Source organism: Patella vulgata, chromosome 4 (assembly GCF_932274485.2).
Source record: "Patella vulgata chromosome 4, xgPatVulg1.2, whole genome shotgun sequence".
NCBI lineage: Eukaryota > Metazoa > Mollusca > Gastropoda > Patellidae > Patella > Patella vulgata.
The window spans coordinates 62,312,563-62,334,100 of NC_065882.2; the positions used below are offsets into that span (position 1 = coordinate 62,312,563).

Below are 21,538 nucleotides of genomic sequence, written 5' to 3' on the forward strand. Positions count from 1 at the left end.
TGCAATGTTTATTGGATTAGGTTCCGATCTGCTGTTCGACATCCATTCATGATTTAGTCATGAAATGGATAATCAAGACTATGTTTTTTATTGTACCGACTTTAGTATTGATGATCAAGGCTAGGCCGAAAATTCAATCGCTAAAATCTTGGTTCAGAGGGGATCAATTTGACTGAAATTTTCAGCAAATTCCCTTTACATTATCTAGTTTTTAACTATTATAGTGAGAACTGTCAGCTCTTTATCTAATCTCCCTTAATGTATCTTTAATTTGATTGAAATAGAATGCATTTAATTGGAAAAAACCCCAAGCATAACTGACATATATGTATATACATGTAGGTTTTAGACAAAGACAGTGCTGAATCTATGGAAAACCGGGCTTGCATTTGCATAATTGCCAGTGCAAGTATAAAAATATATGAAATGAAATGGCGCCTGAAAGGGACATACATGTATAAGTGTCATTGTTGTTGTTTATTTTGAATTAATCTTTTTGTATGAAATTTCTAGTGAATTTTGAAATTTAATCTAACTAAGTTGGTTGATTATCTAACGAGATAAATGCATTTTAAGAAGGTGATGCCCCATAGTTATTTATAGCTGGACCAGTAAACAATTGAATCTGTCTGGCTTATGATTGTGTAATTCACAGTCTGACATTGGTTGGAAATCTACATGAAAGGAAGATATTTTTTTATTTAAAAAGTCTCACACTAAGAATTTCTATATTCAGTGGTGTACGTTATTTACTTTAGACAAATTTCTTTGCTTTTAGTTAGAAACATGAAGCTTTTTAATGAGACCATTATTGATGCATCTTTGAGAGGGTAAAATATGTACTAATTGAGTTTATTACTATGGTTTTAAGGTTTTCATTTAGTGAAGAGATTAGGAAACATGCCAGTTCATATTGAATATTTTTCATTTATTTTTTCAGGATACTAATCCTATTTATCTGTTCAGTAAATCAACAATAGAGGCTGCCACACCCCCTTCTCCTAGTATACATTATGGTTCAGGTATGTTATTGATTGAAGTGTTTCATGGTTATTGAATTCTATGTAAGGGAGGGAATTCTCCTGATATTTTGGCTTGTATGATTGTATGTTGAATTTTTACTGGCATCAAGCCAAATGTTTGCATTTTAGCAGATTTAAAGCCAGTTATTCAACAATTAAGGTGCATAGAACTGTTTGTCTGTTACCAAGGAAGACAATAAGACCGGTGTCATAAGAGTTTGATTAATAAATTTAACAAATATATAGCAACAATGTGACCATTGTTTTGAGGCGTATAGAAGGCATAGGAACATTATTGATGATACCAAAAAAGTTGCCCAACCTGGGTGATGTGATAGTGATTATTTCAACATTCTTTCACTGAAGAGTTAATTACTTCAATTAAAGTAATATTTCTGCTCAATAATTACAATATGAATCATAAAGTCCTGAATGAGCATTTTCAATGGTACGTACTTGCAGTAGAAATATGAGATTATAAATTAGTATTGCAAATGAACCGTTGTTTAGTACTGTCAAATAAACTGTTCATTTTACATCTTCAGATGTTGATCTACAGAGTCAAGTTGAAGGTTCATTAATCATGCCACCAGCATACGAAACAGTTGTATCTAGAACACAATTAGCAGTGGTAAGTACCTTTCCTGTGTAAAATTACTGTTCATTAGTCCTCAAATTTATGATGTCCTTAGTATCTTTACATCATTTATACCAATCGACAACACAGGCTGATTTTCCTGGTTTCCACAGTGACCACAGGTAATTTGACTCTTGAATTTCCGATGTTTTAGCTAAAATAGTATGAATATAGCCTTGTAGTAGTATTGCAGTTTTTCTGTTTTCTTTTGTATGGATGCCTTCAGTTTATTATATCTTCAGTTTAGTTTAGCAAACATTTATTTAAGAAATATGAAATCAGTTGTACTTTTCCCATTTTAGAAAATAACACTTGGATAGCAGTATGAAATGGCTGTATTCCGAAATATGAATTCACAGAGAGAAAATTATACATTGTAATATGAAAGAGTTTATGGAACCTAGGAAGGCCTTTTTGATCAAATTATTTTGACTCTATTTCTTTAGTAATTTTGGACAAGGTACTGGGCCCCATGCGCTACTAATCTTTTTTGGCGCTTGGCTGTGAGTCGCTCTTGAAAAAGCCAAAGGCTCCGCCAGTTTAACTAAGAACGACATGAAACTTGGCATGCTTGTTCCTTTGACAATTGTGCATCAATAGATGGATTTTGATTTTTAATATGCCATCACAATTCCAGGATGGCTGTGATAAACGCCACACACTTGGAAAAATATACTTGATCATATATTCAATTATTTTTCAGCAATTTCGTGATGTTGATGAAGATGAGTTAAGAGCATGTATAAATTTAGTTCATGATCAACATTTACAACAACAAGGATGGGCAGCAGTTGTAGCAAATTTAGAAGATATAACTATGTAAGTGTCAATTGTGACTTAGATAGTATTCTTATTGTCTTCATATAAATTCATCTTAATCTTATGCAAAGTACACTTTCAAATTTAGTATGTATATCTCTTCAAATATTTTGTCTAAGTTATAATTCTTATAAGGCCATGCAATAAAACATTTAATTGAGCAATTCAGATAATGGTCAACTAAGACTGAAACCTTATTCGGTGGGACACTATTAATCAAGACAATCTGTTTTCCTCGAGTTCGGAGGATCCCTCACTTATATGTTCTACTTTTTTCCAGATCCTCTCAGCAACTAGAACTATACAGTTTTTAGCATTTTTTTTTCAGTTAATGGTTTATATTAAAATAGTGCTTACAGTTTTAAATTTACGATTAAATGATAATGTTGTTTTTATGCTACAGAGCTTTACAGCAAAGATCGAATATATTTCAAGCAGCATACTCAGAGTACTTAGAAAAACGTGATCAATATGTAGAAACTTTATCTCAGTAAGTTGTAATCTATAGCTAAATCTATAATACATCCTAGTAATTATAACTGATCATGATCCATAATTGGTTTGATATTTACTATTAAATTATTAAATCTCTAGTGTATTGTAGCAATTACAAATGACCTTGAACCATCACTTAGTTTGATTATACTGTGAAACAATTATATCTATAGTGCATCTTAGCAATTATAAGTGACCATGAAACATGAACCATCATTCCGTTTGATAATTACAGTAAACAACCAAATCTATAGTGCATCTTAGAAATTTTAAGTGATAATGAATCATCATTTAGTTTGATATTTACTTACAAGTATACATTTGAGTAAAGGATTTTGTATTTAAAATTGATTATAATATTTAATTGTTGAGCATTATTTGCTTTTTCGAAATGATGAATTATTTTATATTAATTGAAATATCTGTATTTTATATTTTAGAATTGGTGAATCATTACACCTACAAACAAAAATACCTCTATTAAGTTGTTTACCAACAAATCAGGATGGTAGTCAACAAATTGGAGTCCTGGAGACATCAGGCAAGGCAGTGGGTGAAGAAGTGGATAGTTTGTTGACTTGTTCAACTTTATTTCAGTGGATTAATTCACAGGTTGGCTCATGTACTTTGTAATCTCTGAATTATAATCACTATCTTTAATCATAACATAATCAATACATAACTACAATTAAATACATTATTTCTACTGTCATATACTCCCTTTACTAAACCAACTTATTCATATTATTAAGGAATAGTGGTCTGAAGCCTTCTTGAGTTCTTTGTGTTAATAGAGTTACTTCCCTTGATTAATAAAAGGCTTTGATCCTAGATGGAATTCTGGGATGGAGTGAAATGGAAGATGGCTGTTTTTAATTAGCTCTTCTGATTGTCATAAACAATCCAGGCCATCTTGTGGCCTATACACCCCAATACCACATGGTGGAGATGCCAAACTCCCATTTCTAGTATGTAGAATCTGAAGAACTAGTTTACAAGTGATATTTTTGATTTGTTACCAAGAATTGACTTGTGATGTGAGGAGCATATTCTCCCATTATTCAACAGATTTTGGGAATCTACTTTATTCTGAGGAGTAAACTTTCATCAGAAGTAGACCTAGTGAGGCCTGATTAAACTCTATTTGTGTGAAATTAGTCATTCAGCAGATATTTGGAACCTTTATTTCTGAGAACTACAAATTCATCAGACTTGACTTGAAATAGTGAGGCCTAATTATAAACTCTATTATTAATTTGTGTGAAATTAAAATCTAGCCTAAATTGCTTATGTACAGATCCAGAGACATTTCAAATAATCCAAATGAATAAATCCATAAACATGTAGGCCTACACTGTGTTATAAGGCCTAATGGAAAATCTGTTTTGACATGAGTGCCAATTTTCCCATGTTAAAGTGTGGATGCCTAGAACTCTAACTACTACTAGCCTAGATCTAATTCATTTATAGTGACATAATTAATGAAGTATAGACTACAGTGTTGTACAGTGACAATCTTGGAATCAAGTTTGCTGTCTTGTGACTGTGTTGTGTAGCCTACAAGTGACATTATTTCAACTCAAGTTTGCTGTCTTGTGAACCTTTACTGAAGCCTGATGTATAAATCAATGACTTTTATCCCTAAAACTTGTAAAAGAGACAATATTTTTTTTCTTAAAACAGAATTGTGAAAGAAGGCTTTAGAAATTTTAATTTTGGCTTATAAGTAAATTCAAATTTACAACTTTCAAATTAATTTGGCAATATTCCAGTCAATTTATAATATAAACGTTTTCTGATACTATATTTGTGTGAATTATGCTGAATGGTTGTGTGAATATGTTATTATTGTTTCATGATCTTAAATATTTAGATAATTTGTTTTGCTAATTGATGTTTTCCATGTTTACAAGATGCATTATTTCTTTCTTTATTGGTTAAACTTGTAGTCATCCTGATTTGCCTTACACAATTTTTTGATAATAGTTGCTCATATAGTGAACGAATTAATCAAGGTCAATCATATTCAATGTTTGGACAAAATTGTAAACATCTTTTAACTATTTTTGATTATTTTGTATACAATTACAATTATGGCTAACCGTCGGAACGAGGTTGTTGAACGCAAGAGACCTCTGTCATTTGATAGATTTGATGGGTCCGTATTAAATAGGGATCTGGCCACTGCCCATTTTTTATCTTTCGAAGATTACCTTGAGTACTCTGATGAGGAGATGAATCCTCAGACAGTTCTTGCTATCAATAAGATGATAAATCTTTTCAAACAGTCTTTAAAAGGAACCGCGAGATTGTGGATAGAGGAGAAAATATTTCGAAGTCGTGAAGATTTACGCACGCAGTTTATTAATAGATTCTCCGAAAATAAGTCTTTATTTGGTTTACACCAAGCCTATTCCTCATTCACTTACGACTCTTCTATCACTCCTGCGGAAAATGTAGAAGGCTTGGAGAAATTAGCTACTCAACTTGGAGTAGGTCGCACCCAACTCAAACATAAATTTGTTTCAATCCTCCCTACAAACTGTCAACAAGTCGTTGCCATGTCAACAAATGACACAACTACTTTGAATGACATCACAACAAAAGTTCAGTGTTTCTTTGATATTAATAACCCTGACAAAACTTCTGGAACCGTAAATCCTAGTAAGGAGGTATCCTTCTATACATCTGACACAGATGATCTTTCTTCATTACGAAAAGAATTAGATGAACTTAAGTTGCATGTAGCATCAGATGATCATGTCAGACACCGATCCAAACATCCAAATTATAGTCATTCGTTTTATGCTCGTGAGCAATCACTTTCACCCAGACGACGCCCTTATTCACCTAGTCCCAAATCGCATACAAACAACCCTGGAGTTCGATCAAGACATGATTATTCTCGTTCACCTAGTCAGTATAGATCAAGACGTGATTATTCTCGTTCACCTAGTCAACAGCGATATTCCTCGTACACAAATAAGCATTCTAAATATGACAATAATTCTAGCCAGTCAGCTGATAGACCTATATTTTGTGACTACTGCTTGAAACCAAATCATACATGGAGATCATGTTTTCTGCGTCAGAAACAATTTTCTGCTAAAAGACAACAACAGGATTTTCAATAGAGGGAATTTATTCTACTGCTCGGAATGAATTCCCTAAATCTAATCAAACCAAACCTATTCATTCTACTTCAGGTAAACAGAATCATTCTAGTTCTGTTTCTATTCAACTTTCAAAACGAAATTATTGCAAAGGAGAATTTTTAGATGGTCATTCAGCTTTATTATTAATTGATAGTGGTGCATCAAGGTCGATCATTTCGTCTTTACTTCTTCAATCTTCACCCTATTTAAGTGGTTTGCCTGTTCATTTGTTGTCAAATCCGCTTAGCTTTAGACTTGGTAATGGCAATCTACTATTGTGTAAATATTCTATTAAGTTTGATGTGCTTATTCAAAATGTAAAGTTTACCATTCAAGCTTTTATTGCTGCCGATTTAATCGGAATTGATATCATCATTGGTCAAGAAACTTTAGCTGATTTGAATGGAAGTCTTAGTTTTCGTGACAATGTATTTCATTGTAAAGCTACAACCATTCCATTTATAACCGCTCATAGTGTATATGTCAGACCTAAACATTGTCGTTACATCACTGTTCATGGTAAAGTTCCTCCTTTGTTTAGGAATCGTGAAGTTGTCATGTATTGTGGCAGTCATATTTCTGATATGTGTCCTTCAACAATTTTGGTTAAGCTGGAAAGAAATAAAGCCATTATACCAATTCATAACACAAGTGCTAAAATTTTGCATATCAGACCTACTCGACCAATTTCATTTATATCCCTTCAAGATATTGTAAGTTATGATAATATTAACTTCACTTCTGAGTATGATCAAAATAATGTTACATCATCAAGTAATATTAAGTCTGTTTTCAAGTCACAAATTGATTTGTCCAAAAGTGTGCTTGATCTTTCTCAAAAAGACAAATTCTATGATATGTTGTGTCAAAATCGGGAAGCTTTCAGTCTTCATGGTGAAATTGGAAAATGCCCTGACATACAAGTTGATATAGAAGTAAACGACAATCGCCCTTTCTACATTCGCCCTTATCCAAAAACAGAAGTTGAGAAAAAGATTGTGGATCAGGAATTAGAAAAGCTTGTCAAACTAGGAATTTTAGCTGTTGGTCACCAGTCGTATACATCACCAGTTCTCATTCTACCTAAGAAAGGTACTAAAGAAAAACGTGTTGTTGTTGATTTCAGGTATCTTAATTCTAAAATCAAACGTCTTAACCATCCATTTCCCCTATTATCTGACACCTTAAAGAGGATTGGTCATGCTAAACCTAATGTTATAAGTTGCTTAGATCTGAAGTCAGCATTCTTTTCACTTCCATTATCACCTAGAGCCCAACAATATACGGGTATTTCATCATATTCTGGAGGCAAACACTTTTACTTTAAACGGTTAACACAAGGCTTGAGTGTCTCACCAGCAGTTTTTCAATCTAAAATTGATGAAATATTATCAACAGTTCCTGGTAGTTATTCATTTTGTATAGCCCATCATGACGATATTATCTTATTCAGTAAAGACAACGAAGCTCACAAGAAGCATTTACAGTTAATTTTCAGTGCCTTAATTCAAAATGGACTCAAAGTTACACCTAGAAAATGTTCATTTTTCTGTCATGAAGTGGTCTATATGGGTCATAAGATTGCGATTGATAAACAAGGTTTAGTCACACTGCAGCCTTTGTCTGATAGATGCCGCTCAATCCAAAATATCCCAAGACCTACGTCAAGTAAAGATGTAAGAAAATTCATAGGTGCTGTTAACTATGTTTCCAATTTTCTCCCATACTTACAGTCAGTTCTACAACCCTTGCATAAAATTTCCAGCAAGAAATCATCATTTAAATGGTCTGCAGCACATGAAGAAGCATTTGTTAAGGTTAAGTCACTACTTGTACAACCACCTATTCTGTACATGCCTAATGATAGTGGTAGGATTACCCTTTATAGTGACACCTCAAGAACAGCTACAGGATCATATCTTACCCAAATTATTGATGGTGAAGAGAGAATTCTTGGATATTATTCAAAACGACTTCCCAAGGCATGCGAGCGCTATTCAGTCACAGAATTAGAATTATTTGGTCTTCTGATCAATATCTCTAATTTCCAATATCTACTTAGAGGAGTTGAATTTGATGCTTATGTTGATCACGCTGCCATTGTCCACCTTTGTAACTCTAAACGTCCACCTTGTACCAACAGATTACAGAAACTGTTAGTCAAACTTAGTCATTATGCCTTTAAGATTGGTTACAAAAAGGGCACAGAATTAGTCCTAGCTGATTTTCTCTCCCGAAGCCCACTCGAAAGTGATTCGGAGATAGACAGTATTGTCCCTACAGCATTCGCTATTCTGAATCCAGTAACTGATAGACCTGTAACTCGTCAATGGGCCAAGACACATAACATTTCTGTACCTGCAGTTTTCCCTTCTGCCCAACATCAGACAGTATCACATAATTCGGTTGATACAGTTAATAATCAGCCTTCTGATGTTCAGAAAATCCCGACAATTTTCCAATCTCCCAAACGATCTCATATCAGGATATCAAATGATAGTTCTATTAAAGCATCATCTACCACACAAGACCCAAGGATTGTGGATAATGCTTTTCAACCTGAATCACCTGAAGAAATCGAGATACCAATTGAACTATGTATCCCACCTACACCTGTAGTTCATAATGCGGATAATGTTATTCGCACACATTTTCCTAAACAAGCTCAGCTAGATAAACTATTAAAAGTTATCAAGAAAAAGATAATCCGTGATTATAATTTACCAGTAGATAAAAATCAACTACGGTTAGAACAAGAAACTTCTCCATTCTTCAAACCTGTATATGATTTTCTCAGTCATGGTATTCTGCCTTCACACCGTAAAGCAGCAAAATCAGTCAAACACAAAAGTGAAGAATATATTATATGTGATTATATTTTGTTTCGTCTTCTCATACATAATGATAATACATTTTCTCTTCAGCTTGCAATTCCAGAATCATTATGTCATAATATTATTGCTATATATCATGATAGTTTATTATCTAGTCATCAAGGTATTGTAAGGACATATCTCACAATGCGAAAGTTATTTTATTTCCCTAGTATGTTTTCTACCATCTCATCATATATCACTAGTTGTCATAAATGTCAACAATTTAAAGGGAAAACAGACAATGTTCGGATGTATCATCCACGTATACCAACAGAGTATTGTACTTTTGATAAAATATGTTTAGATTTCAAATCTATGCCTGCATCACCAACAGGATTTAAACATATTATGGTAGTCTGTGATGAAATAACTCGTTTTCTTATCTGTATTCCCCTCAAAACATTAGATGCTGAGACTATTTGTGAAGCTATTATACAGAAGATTGTATGTATATTTGGTCCGCCATCAGTATTAATAACTGATGCCGCTTCATCGCTTACAGGAAAACTTGTCTCTATTCTTTGTTCTGCATTACAGATTGATCACAAACTTATCAGTGTATCTAATCATGGTAGTCTCATGGTGGAGAGACATATTAAGTCAATATCAGACTTACTCAAGTTCAATTTGAACCAATATGGTACCGACTGGGTTCGATATGTGTCAACTTGCACATATGCATACAATTCCTTTGTCTCCCCACAATTAGGAAAATTTAGTCCATACGAACTTGCCTTTGGTAAGCCACCAAAGAATCTTACTTCCTTAGCTTGGAATTTCGATGGAGTTAGTAAATCCTATGAGGAGTATTTAAGTCATTTAAAGCAAAAATTCAATGCTATATCATCTTCTATGCTTGATCTTCAACGTAGACAACAAGAACATCAAAATATAAGCATTTCTCACAGTATAAGTAAAAACCCTATTTATGGCCTTGGACAATTTGTCTATGTATTAAAACCATCTTCTTCATCTCTTACTTGCAACTCTCGGAAGATGAAGGCTGAATGGTGTGGTCCCTTAGTGGTTCACCAAATCTTGGACAGAACGCATTATATACTTTCCACTTTGGACGGAAAGATATTACAAGATGTTTATTCTATAAATAGACTTAAACCATGCTTTGTTCGTTCTAATGAGCCAAATAAACGTCTAACTCATATTGATCAATTACGAAAACATCTTGGTAAAACTCTAAATGGTAATGTTCATGTAGCTAATGATTTGACTTATCAATACACCGATGAAAATGGTTTTGTTTTGCCAACCTTTGCTGATCAAAATGTTGTATTTAATAGAGTTACTACACCTTACACTATATCTCAATGTGTGAGTTATCTAAATGATAATAAGAATTTAGCTTCAATATCTAAATTATGTCATACACAGATGGAAGAACAATTAAATTACCTAGTTGATGTCAATAATAATGATAATGTTTTTCATATCAAGAAAGGTAGAATTAAGTGTGGAAATCTACAATTGTTATTAAATTTTAATGACGATAAACCTCATGAATGTGAATGGGTCAATATAGACCAATCTCCATATTTAATTGACATAACTGAGAAATTACTTAGTAATAATAATCTTAGGATTACAGGAAAATTGAGTAAATATTAAAATGTGATTTAATAATGTTCTCATTGCATGTTTATACCAAATTGTTATTAATACAATTCTCTTGTTGTTAGTATACCTTGTAATGTATGTATTTTCAATCCTAATTCACATTCATTGTGATGTTCAAAACTATAGTTGATATTGTATTTGAATTTAGGAATAATTAACGCATGTTTGTTTATAAGATACCTCTGCATAAAGGTTTGAGCAGTACTCAACAATTTAAGAATTTTAAGAGACATGTAAATTGTAAAATTCCACTGACAATTTGATATTTTAAATGTTCAACTTTCATGTTTTTAAGCATTTTATTTGCTTGTAGTGAAGTATGATAGTGTGTGTATGCTATAATTTTGCTTCATGGTATAAGTTAACGTTTCATTTCTAAATTTTAATTCCTTACCGGAGTTTTTGTTTGAGACCGGGGGATGTCATATACTCCCTTTACTAAACCAACTTATTCATATTATTAAGGAATAGTGGTCTGAAGCCTTCTTGAGTTCTTTGTGTTAATAGAGTTACTTCCCTTGATTAATAAAAGGCTTTGATCCTAGATGGAATTCTGGGATGGAGTGAAATGGAAGATGGCTGTTTTTAATTAGCTCTTCTGATTGTCATAAACAATCCAGGCCATCTTGTGGCCTATACACCCCAATACCACACTACCTCAAGCTGGCTAAGTGAGCTAACATGCTATAGATCATATGCAAATCATGAGTTTGATAGCAGGTTTAAGGTTTAACATGTAACAGGGAGTAGGGTCACGTGGCTAACAACTTCATGTTTTATCCCAAGTAATTCAGTTTCTTTCTACTTCTAAAGACCTCTGCATGCTTGTCCCATGTGTAAAGTGGACTTTAAACCCCATTTATCACTTGTTTTCATTACAGGCTGATACTAGCAGTAGAAAACATTTTGAGAGTTACAAAAATGTACATAAATATGTAAAAAAATTTCAACTGTATTTATATAGACCAAAACTTTAAAGCAAAGTTCTTTCTGGTAACACAGGAACGTAACTGAAACTGTCATGTAGACTGTTGGTTAAAAATAAATTCAGACCGAAACTGGATACATTGGGCAAAACAGGCAATGCGCATGTCAACATAGCCAGAATTGTCTCCCCTCTTTCATATCTCGTCCAAGTTTGATTACACATATAACCAATGACGTAACATTTGTATGACATCAATGAATATAATTCTCACAAAATTAATTGGTAACGAATCCAATACTTATTATTTGAGAAACTTAATTATGAAGGTTTTATATTTGACAACAATCAGCTTTGCTATACTCAGACAATGCCTGTTACATATTAGATCAATGATTTTTGATGTTTGTTATTAATGTAGGATCCACATCATAGTTTACAAGATATGGTGGATAGATGTATTAAAGCTGCTGAACAGGTATCATTTATAATTACAACTTTTTCTTATTCAAGCAGAAAATTAATGCTTTTAATGTCAGCTGTTACTAAGGGCATTAATTTCAATGCACATTATATTGTTTCATGCCAGACAAGTTTGTCAATGATCATTAATTGTCAATTTCAACATTAAATACTGAACCAAATACCAGATTAATAGCATCAATTATTTTCTTGTAAAAACTGGTTATTATGAAGTTATTTTAAGATTTATAAGATCAATTATTTGGTCTCCTATAGTGAACAAACAAACAAACTTGTTCTTTTACATGTATACTAGTGGATATCGATTTTCAAAACGCTTACCAACGATTATCGGCAATATCGATATTTTCCGCCAGCCCTAACCTGCACTGACCGGGTTGTGCCCGTAACTCGAGAAGCGGTAGGCCAGCGCCACCTAGACTATATTCCTTCTCGGTCTGAGTTACCCCTATACTCCAAATTTCAGCCTCGGGACAGTCGTACTATAGCCGCCAACCCTGAACAGACAAGCAGACAGACAAATGACACAAATGTTAGTATAGATATATTTAGATTAACTCATGCTTTGTTTCATAGTTTGATGAAAGTGTAGCTGACACATTAAGTAAAGAAGTTAGTGGGGCTACAGAGGCTGTGAGTAATGCTAGTATGAAAGAAGTTAAAGGACTGGAAGACAGACTCTATGGTTTAGATCAGATTATGAGTGGAGCTAGAAAGATTGTGGAGGAACAGAGCGATATGGCTAAGGTAGGAATACAGAACAAAAAATGAGAAATATAATTATGGCTGATGTTTTATCTGGAATCCTTCTGTTAGAGGCAACAGACAACATATCATTTGATTGACAACATTTAGTTTGATTCAATGATAAATTATCCCACGATGTGACCAAACTTACCTTTACTTTTGGTTGGGGGTTGGGGTGGGGTGGGGCGGGGCGGGGGCATGGTTAATGCATGCGCATTGGATCATAAGGTCTATCATTGAGTCAACTGGTGTGGTTTCGATTTCCCTGTTGTGGGTGAGAAGGAGTAGGGTCATCTGTCCAACCTCGTGGGGTTTCTCCGGGTCCTCTAGTTTCCTCCCACTGCTAAAGATCCGTACACACAAGTGATTTAATGAAATAAAACTGAACCATAAAACCCTTGGCAGTCAGTGGATTTCGATACAAAAGTAGGCCATAGCGCCACTGTCCAAGCAAAATTTCCCTTATAGCACACTGTATGGTGTATTCCCATTTCATTTCATTTTTCACCTTATTATCAGTCTAATATTGAGATAAAAAATACATTTTGTCATACATTCAAGTTCATTTCTAATATATTAACACTTTCCTTTTTAAGGGTTTTGTTCAGAATCAGAGTCGAGTAACGAATCTTCGTGATAAATCTATATTACCTGATCTCTGTGCTAGTCACAAAAAACAACTTGTAGCTATGTTAAATAATCATAAAAAATTGCGAGATATCAAAAAGAAATGTCGAATGGCAAAAGAAGAATTAGCAGTAAATCTTCATACAAGATTACGGTAAGTGTATTCTTGGTATATATTATTATTTTCTTGTGTTAAATATATTCGCGCAATCAATGGTGTATTGAACAATGATTTTTATCTGAATTATGATTGGTTCAAAAACGCCTTAACAATAACTGCAAAACAAATTAAAATACATAGATATAGTGTGTTTACATAAAATAGTGTGAGTGACAGTTGTACCCTTAATAGCTGATTGACTAGTAGACTGAGGTCAGTGGTTCGACGAACTAATATGCAGAGGTGGGAACTTGAGCCCGATTTAAGTCACACTAATGACCTGAATTGCGGCTCGACTTGAAATATTTATTGCAACTATAGACTCGACTCCGAGTCGATATGAAAGAGCTTAGGACTCAAGTTGCGGCGAGGGGGCATAACTCTAACTTACCGTATTGCTGACTGGTGACTTGAGCAGGACTCAGGCTTTGTGAAGACTGGTCACTCGACTTGGTACTAAAGTCAGCGACTTTGGACTTGACTCAGAATCAAGGTGCGGTGACTTGGGACTTGACTGAAACTCAAGTTCCTGCGACCTCTTCCCACCTCTGCTAATAAGTCACACTAATGATGGCTTAGCATAGCAGTGTAGACTGGGGTAAATCAATCTACAGTGATGTACCATTATTTGGGATCAAACACTCATATTTGTTCACTTTTTGAAAGATGTAGTTCACTGAGTCCTCTCTTGTAAATCTTGCAAATTATTCTGTCAGCTTTATAAAATAAGAAGTAATTAAATTAGAATAATGCAGATTTTATTTTATAACCGTATTTGTAGAGAAAATATCAAATTCTATTTTATAATTGTTGATGTTTTATTTGATCAGAAAATATCAAATTTTATTTAGGTATAATTTTGATATTTTTCTTTTTAGTTGGGTGATGTTTGTTGAGAAGAAAATTTGTGATGTAGATGGTAAATTGACAATTTATCATGAAAGTTTACGACGTCTACATAAACAATTAGATATCATGCGGCAAATCGAAGAGGCACCAAAAGTTTACGCTCAGTTAGTAGTTGAAGTAGTCAGAAGACGAATGTTTTCACTTCAGTTCATGGAGGTAAGGCAACTATTAAACATTTGTAATAAAATAGGATTATTATCAAATACTTACATTAATGATATATTTAAAAGTACTTCCTATCTTCAATCCCTAATCCTAGTACCGGTAATTGTTTATAATCTTTTAGAATTAAATAATAACCTGTCAATGTACATTATACCCATATGTCTGATCTTAAATACTTACTTTTGGCATTTCCAGCTGAAATGAGATGTCTGCGTACAATAGACACTAGTTTGAAACCAAATCTTACAATGGTATTTAAAAAGATATTTTGTTCCACATTATTAACGTAATCTGTGCTTTAGCAAGACCCTTCATATTCACGTTCTGCTTTGATATTCACTAATTTCCATCTTTTTATGTGTTTTGTAGTGGGCAAATAATTTAGCAGAAGAAACAAAGCATCTTCATACGGAGGAGGTAAAAAGACGACAGTCCTTTCAACAAGAAATAGGTAATAAATAACAGATATCTTTGAGTTTTTAAATGTCTTAATTTCCAGTGTTCATATCTTATGAAAATCCCACTGGTAAATTTTGTATGTGTATCTGTATGTAATAGAACTATGTAACATAATATGTAACACATTATTTTTATTGTATTCTATTGTTATACTTAAATTTTGTTTGTAACATGTGAACTGTAGCAGGGATTCATGCATTAATGGGATTGAGCATATTTGGATGAGACTTGGTGCCTAATTATTTCCTGAAAATTTTATTTTATTATTTTCTAGGAAAACATTTTCTCCAGTCTTTGTTTCAAGGATTTGAAGACATTCCTCCACCCTATGCTGTAAGTATCTTATACATAATTATTTATCTTCTTCATTTCTTTCTTCTCCAGTTACAACCATTTACATTTCTCCGACTTTAATGTAAATTTGACTAAAGTGGGTTTTTAGTCAGGGCTCAGGACCAAGCGTTTTATTTAATATCAAAAGGGGGCCCATGGCAAAGTGGAAAAAACAAGAATGGAGTATTTTTAAGTTCATCCTTGACCATCAGGACCAAGCATTTTATTTAATATCAAAAGGGGACCCATGACCAGGTGGAAAAAACAAGAATGGAGTAAGTCCATCCTTGACCTTTTAGTAGGGAACCATGGTGGCTTAGTAAATATGGAGCTGGCTCACTAACCCAGAGATCCTAGGTTCGATGCAGGTGTTGGTGGAGAAAGTTCCAACAGATTTTCTTTCCTACCTGGTTTCACCTTGTCTGTGGTGCAGGACTGATTGCCTGGAAAGGTACAAAGAAAATATGTCTAGTCATTCAGATGTGATAAAAAAAACTGAAGTCCTAATGTGTACTTGTTGACATGCACGTAAAAGAACCCTTGTCAGTTGGAATTCAATAAGAGATTGTGGTTATGCTGCTGTGCAGGCAAAATGTCTGTCATAGCTGACATAGCATAATGCATTAGTCTGGTTTTTCCATTCCATTTCATATCTAATAAATTACATTATTCTGCATTATTATCAGCTTATTGACCAGTGCTACATAAGGAATGAATTATAACTGTTTGTTTTAAAAGTTTGTAAAAATTGTGATTTTCAAGTGCACAACTATTGGTTGTAAGAATCTACTGAATGTTAGTAGAAACTGGAAAGAACGCAGAAAGACCACTGTGTATCTATGATTAATGAGCTGATAATTTTCATTGCCATTGCTTCAGGAACATGTAGTTTTGATTTTGTATATTTAATCTGTATAGAGTGAAGCACCAAAAGAATTTGATCAGAATTTACCTGTGATAACAGCCCAGGATGTAGAAATGTTACGTGATGCAGTACCAGAATTACAAGATATATTTAAGTATGTATAGCATCTGCCTAAAGTAAATAAATAATTAGTATAAAGGGAGTTAATCAATGTATAAAACTCGTCAAACAAACTGGGAATCAGTGTAACGGACTGCTGATACGGAATTAGGGCAGAAGTGAATAAAATTATATCCGATTTGTCATTTGCTACAAAACTTTATTGGAACAAAAATTTAGATGAGATTGACACATTTGGGAGAAAAACCCAGAAAACTGTGCATTTGAAGAGTGTTGTGCATAAAAGTACTGGAATGAGGGTTCTTATACAAAATCCCTGAAAAATAAAATAGACTTTTCAGTAGGATAAATTTTGAGAATTTGTTGTATCAAAATCAGTTACACAGACAAAAAATGTAATGCTCTATTTCCATTTATTTTGCAGAGTTCCCAATGATATACCTGTAAGCCAGAGAATGTCATTCCAAACTGTTGGCACTAGTGTTAGTTTCCATAAGGAAACCGATCAGTTATTCCCTGGCTCAACACACACCTCGGATATAGATATTCTACATGCTAGTGGAGAACATCTATTTGTACATATAGATAGTAGTAAAATGTCTTTAGGTGAACAAGTGAAAACGTGCGAACCTTCGGAAATTATTTTAAGTCCACAAACGGTGTCCACAGTAGAAAAACCAGATTTCCCCATTCCGCAAAGTCTTTCAGAAACATTGACTCAAGAAATGAGCTCTCAGGTCAAAGGTGAAAGTGTTAAAGGTGAAGTTATGATCCCAAGTCCCAAGAAGCAAACAGACAGTGCTGAGTTGATTGGTTCGTCTGCATCAGGTGATTTAGACACTCGACGTTCTATCGAGAGTGACACACAAATTAGTGATAAAAGTGTTGGAAAGTGTGCAGTTAGAAAAGGACACCATGTGAAAGGTCATGCACTGTCTGATACATCCCCAGAAATTGAAACTTCGCAGGAATTCTCAACTGCTGATTATTACTTTGATGAATCTATGCCATCCTCCATGATTGATTCACCACCTAATAAATCGGCCACATCAGAAAAAGCACACTCCTCGTCAGGATCTGTTAGAAGAGAGATAATTATGGGCTTAGAGAAAGAACTAGGCTTGCGACAACAAAATATAACAAATCTTGAACTGAAATTAAAGTCGATGAATTTAGTGTTTAAAAAAGATTTGCCTTGTTTAAAAGAAGATTTTTTGAAATTGAAAGATTTGGTAAAAGACGATCATAGAACATTTGGTGATAGCTTTCTTCAGATACAAAAACAAATGTCTGATGTTCTGCAAAAATATTCAAAACATGTCAACCAATCGTACCAGGAATTAACAAACACAATGAAACAGGAACATCTAGCAGAAACACAAGAATTGAAAACGATAATTGCGACAGAACAAGAAATGATTGAAAAATTGAAAGAAGACATGGACGCTATGAAAAAAGTTATTGAAGAACAGAAAGTATCTTTAACTAATCTGGAGTCTAAGTCATCTACTGAATTGAATGAAATACGTAGTCAGCATAAGAAAACACTCGAGGAGTTACAACAAAAACATTTACTAGAGTTAGAGTTGGAGTTAGATAAACTGCGTGTGGATTTGAATGACGAATTAGTTCAACATGACACCATGGTTCAGAGCCTTCAGGAGAAGTTACAACAGTCAGAAGAAAAAGTAGAAACTTCTGTTCAAGAAAGAGAAAGAACTGTTGAAGATTTAAACAAAAAATTTCAAATTGAAAAAGAAGAAATAACTAAGATATTGGAAGAGAATTTCACCAAACAAAAAGAATCGGAAATAGAAAAATTAAAGGTTGAATTATTAGATGAACAGAATAGTAAAATTAAAATATCTAAAGAAGAAACTAGTCAAATGTTTTTTGAAAAGATAGAAACTTTAAAAAAAGAATTTCTTGAAGAAAAGGAAACAGACATTACAAATTTAACCAAACAGTTGAATGATAAACACAAAGACAATATTTTAGAAATCACCGAGAAATTAACAAAAGAGAAGGAGGCAGCACTGAACGAATTAAGAGAATCTCTTGAAAAGATACAATCAGAAAAACTATTAGTAATACAGCAAGGATTTGCAGTGGAAAAAGAAAAATTAGAAGAAAAGGCAAAACAAGATGTGAAACAGACACAGGATCAAGAACAACAAACAGAAGAATTGAAACAAGACACGTCAGAGGAACTGAGATTATTAGAAGAAAAATTAGAAACTGACTATAAACAGAAATTAGAAAAAGTAAGTTAATGTTTTAGTATTAATGTTCAAAATCTTGTGGTTAACAAGTTTTCCAATCTTTTATTATTAGCATTTTTTCACATGGAATGGGGTTATTTCAGTTTTTACGTTCATAGACAGTGATTTTGTACAGATATATTTGTATCTACTTTTGCCTTGAAGCCATATGTGTCTTATTTGTGTATAACCTGTCATTTCATTTCATTCTGTTTATTTTTTTAAGAGAAGTGATGGTGCATCGGATTTGTATACGCCCACATGGAAATCCATATGCTGTTTATGAAATTTATGTGCATTATTGAAATTAATAAAACAAAGAAGCCTATCATTCAAATTTCAACAATTTCTGTTTATTACTTCTAAGAGTTATGGCGCTTGTTTTACTTTATACGACCTTGTGAACGTTCCAGTCTGTATGAAATTTGTATGCATTATTTATAGTAAAATAAAAAAAGTCTATCGAATTTCAACAATTTCCGTTAAATCGAGAATTATTGACCTTGTTTCAATTTGTAGTACCTTGTGAGCACTCAGACATCAAAAGTTATCCCATCTGCATGGAATTGATATTTGTGTTGTATATGCTCCCATTACCTACAAAGAATAAATCTGTGACAACCCATATTGACAGCTAGGACAATTTGGCTGCTTATCTTTCTGAAATTGGTGAATGTTTTTTATTTGTTAACCATAAATATATATTTCCTTCAGGCTTTGAAAGACGAGGAGGATCGCCATATAACAGAAATATATAGTCTTCAAATGCAGTATGAGAAAGAGCGTGAAGATTCTCTAAATAGTTTCAAAAGAAGTATGGTAGCAGAGAAACAGGTACTTAAACTCAACTTAAACTCAAATGAAAAATGATTATTTCTTCCCATCATCCATATCCATTTACAGAAACATAATTTTTTTACAACTGTTCCATGTATATATATATATGTCATAAGAAAAAAGGGTTTAATTTTAATAATGTCCACTAACATTAATTAGGTCATTTCCAGTCTTAAGTTATTGTATATATTTATTTCAATAAGTCACTTATGTACAGGGTCAGAGGAAACTGTACTCTTGTAACATACAAGCATGGTTTTAAAACCCAATTGAAAAGCTTATTGTTTTTATATAAGACTTGTAATTGCTTTCGCTGAGCTCATGATAGAGAATGTATTTATAGCAATTCTCAGTTTCTCCCGTTCCCCCTTTTTGCAGTTTTTGCTAACTTTTTGCTCTAGAAACGAAGATGATTGTTTGAATTTACATTTTCTGCAAGTATTTGGTCTCCTCTGATTCAACGAATATTCATGATTTTGATGTGGAAATATTAGGAAATAGACATGAATTAGGGAAATTGCCTACTAATGTGACTGCACTGCTTATAGATTCCTTTAACCAGGCCTAGCAAAATCTCAAAATGGTGTACTCTCTGCAATGTTTTTGTCAGATGATTGTGACGTGTTGATTATAAAGATCAAACTTGATGTACCATATGTAGGGGGGGTGGATGGCCGAATGGTTAGCACGTGCGCGCTGCGCACTGTATCATAAGGCCTGGCATTGAATCAACTGGCGTGGTTTTGAATCCCCGGTTGTACGTGACAAGGAGTAGGGTCGCCTGTCCACCCTCGTGGGTTTTCTCCGGGTCCTCCGGTTTCCTCCCACTGCTAAAGACCCCTACGCGCAAGCGAATTATTGAAATAAAATTAAACCAATTTCAAACCCTCTTCTTCGATGCCATAGAATTATTAACATACCTTTCTGAAATTTACACTGGTTGTCAATCCTACTGATTTTCAATATCTTTCAAGAGTTTTTCTCTTGGTTACCAAATCTTGTTAGGAACTTTAGGTCATAACTGCTCAGATGTCTTGACTACTGGTAGACATATATTTCAATAGGAAAAGAGTTTTCATCTTGCATTATTTTGGGAGGAATTTGTGTGAAAAATGCAAGTATTGTGTGAATGTGACCTCTGATGGGACAAGCTCTTTAGGAATAATGGAAGCTTGTTTATTTCTTGCAGAACAAATGAAATCAACAAGTTTAATCAAATCAACACTTTGATTTGTTGCTTTCATACAAAAATGTAGTTACTATAGTGATTCAATATTTGAGTATTTGTTTTAGGTACAGTTTAATGATGCCGTAGAAAAAGTGAGTCGAGAAAAAGATAAAACAATTGAAGAACTGCGTCAACTTGTAGAAAGAATGAAGATTGAAATAGAAAACCAAAAATGTAAGCAGAATTATAATCCTTGAATGTGTTTCCAGGTTTCTTTTTATAAAAATTTAAATCAAATCAAAAATAAAATCATTTGGGTTTGTAATTGTATTTCCAATCCATGGCTCTTTAATTAAACATACATTATGCAAGAGGTAAATCTGCCAATTGCAGGTCTTTCTTTAGGCCTGAAATGTTATCTAAATTATTAATTAGACATTGATTAACTTATCCAGATCATAATCAACTCTCGATGGCATCGCTGTCCTGCGGTATTTACTGGATTAGAACCTGGTCTGCTGCTAAAGATTAAATCAAAAACTGGATAATCAAGACTATGTTTTTTTTGTCGTACCAACTTTAGTAATGATGATCGAGGCTAGGCCCAAAATTCAGTCGCTAAATACTCAGATCGTGGTGGATCGATATGACTGAAATTTTCAGCACATTCACTTTACATTATCTAGTTTTTAACTAACGGTATTATAGTGAGAACTACCAGCTCTTTATTTAATCTCCCATAATGTATCTTTAAAATAGCGAGGGAAAATAATGAAAAAAAAAATAATTGAGTTCTGTACAAAAATTATTTTCTGTAAATCCTAAATACAGAACTGTAACAGC

The 21,538-nt window shown here is 33.4% G+C and overlaps 1 protein-coding gene across 1 annotated transcript in view; it reads left to right on the plus strand.

Annotated features, from left to right (window-relative positions):
• Positions 1-21,538, plus strand: part of LOC126817514 (RB1-inducible coiled-coil protein 1) — a 30,704-nt gene that overhangs the window by 1,814 nt on the left and 7,352 nt on the right. The window contains exons 3-17 of the mRNA XM_050544529.2: positions 941-1,022; positions 1,568-1,653; positions 2,363-2,478; positions 2,882-2,968; positions 3,414-3,585; positions 11,983-12,039; positions 12,621-12,791; positions 13,388-13,572; positions 14,457-14,643; positions 15,022-15,103; positions 15,386-15,444; positions 16,363-16,463; positions 16,854-18,693; positions 19,405-19,524; positions 20,821-20,929. Of these exons, the coding sequence (XP_050400486.1) occupies positions 941-1,022; positions 1,568-1,653; positions 2,363-2,478; positions 2,882-2,968; positions 3,414-3,585; positions 11,983-12,039; positions 12,621-12,791; positions 13,388-13,572; positions 14,457-14,643; positions 15,022-15,103; positions 15,386-15,444; positions 16,363-16,463; positions 16,854-18,693; positions 19,405-19,524; positions 20,821-20,929 (3,454 nt within the window). The remainder of the gene's footprint in view (positions 1-940; positions 1,023-1,567; positions 1,654-2,362; positions 2,479-2,881; positions 2,969-3,413; positions 3,586-11,982; positions 12,040-12,620; positions 12,792-13,387; positions 13,573-14,456; positions 14,644-15,021; positions 15,104-15,385; positions 15,445-16,362; positions 16,464-16,853; positions 18,694-19,404; positions 19,525-20,820; positions 20,930-21,538) is intronic.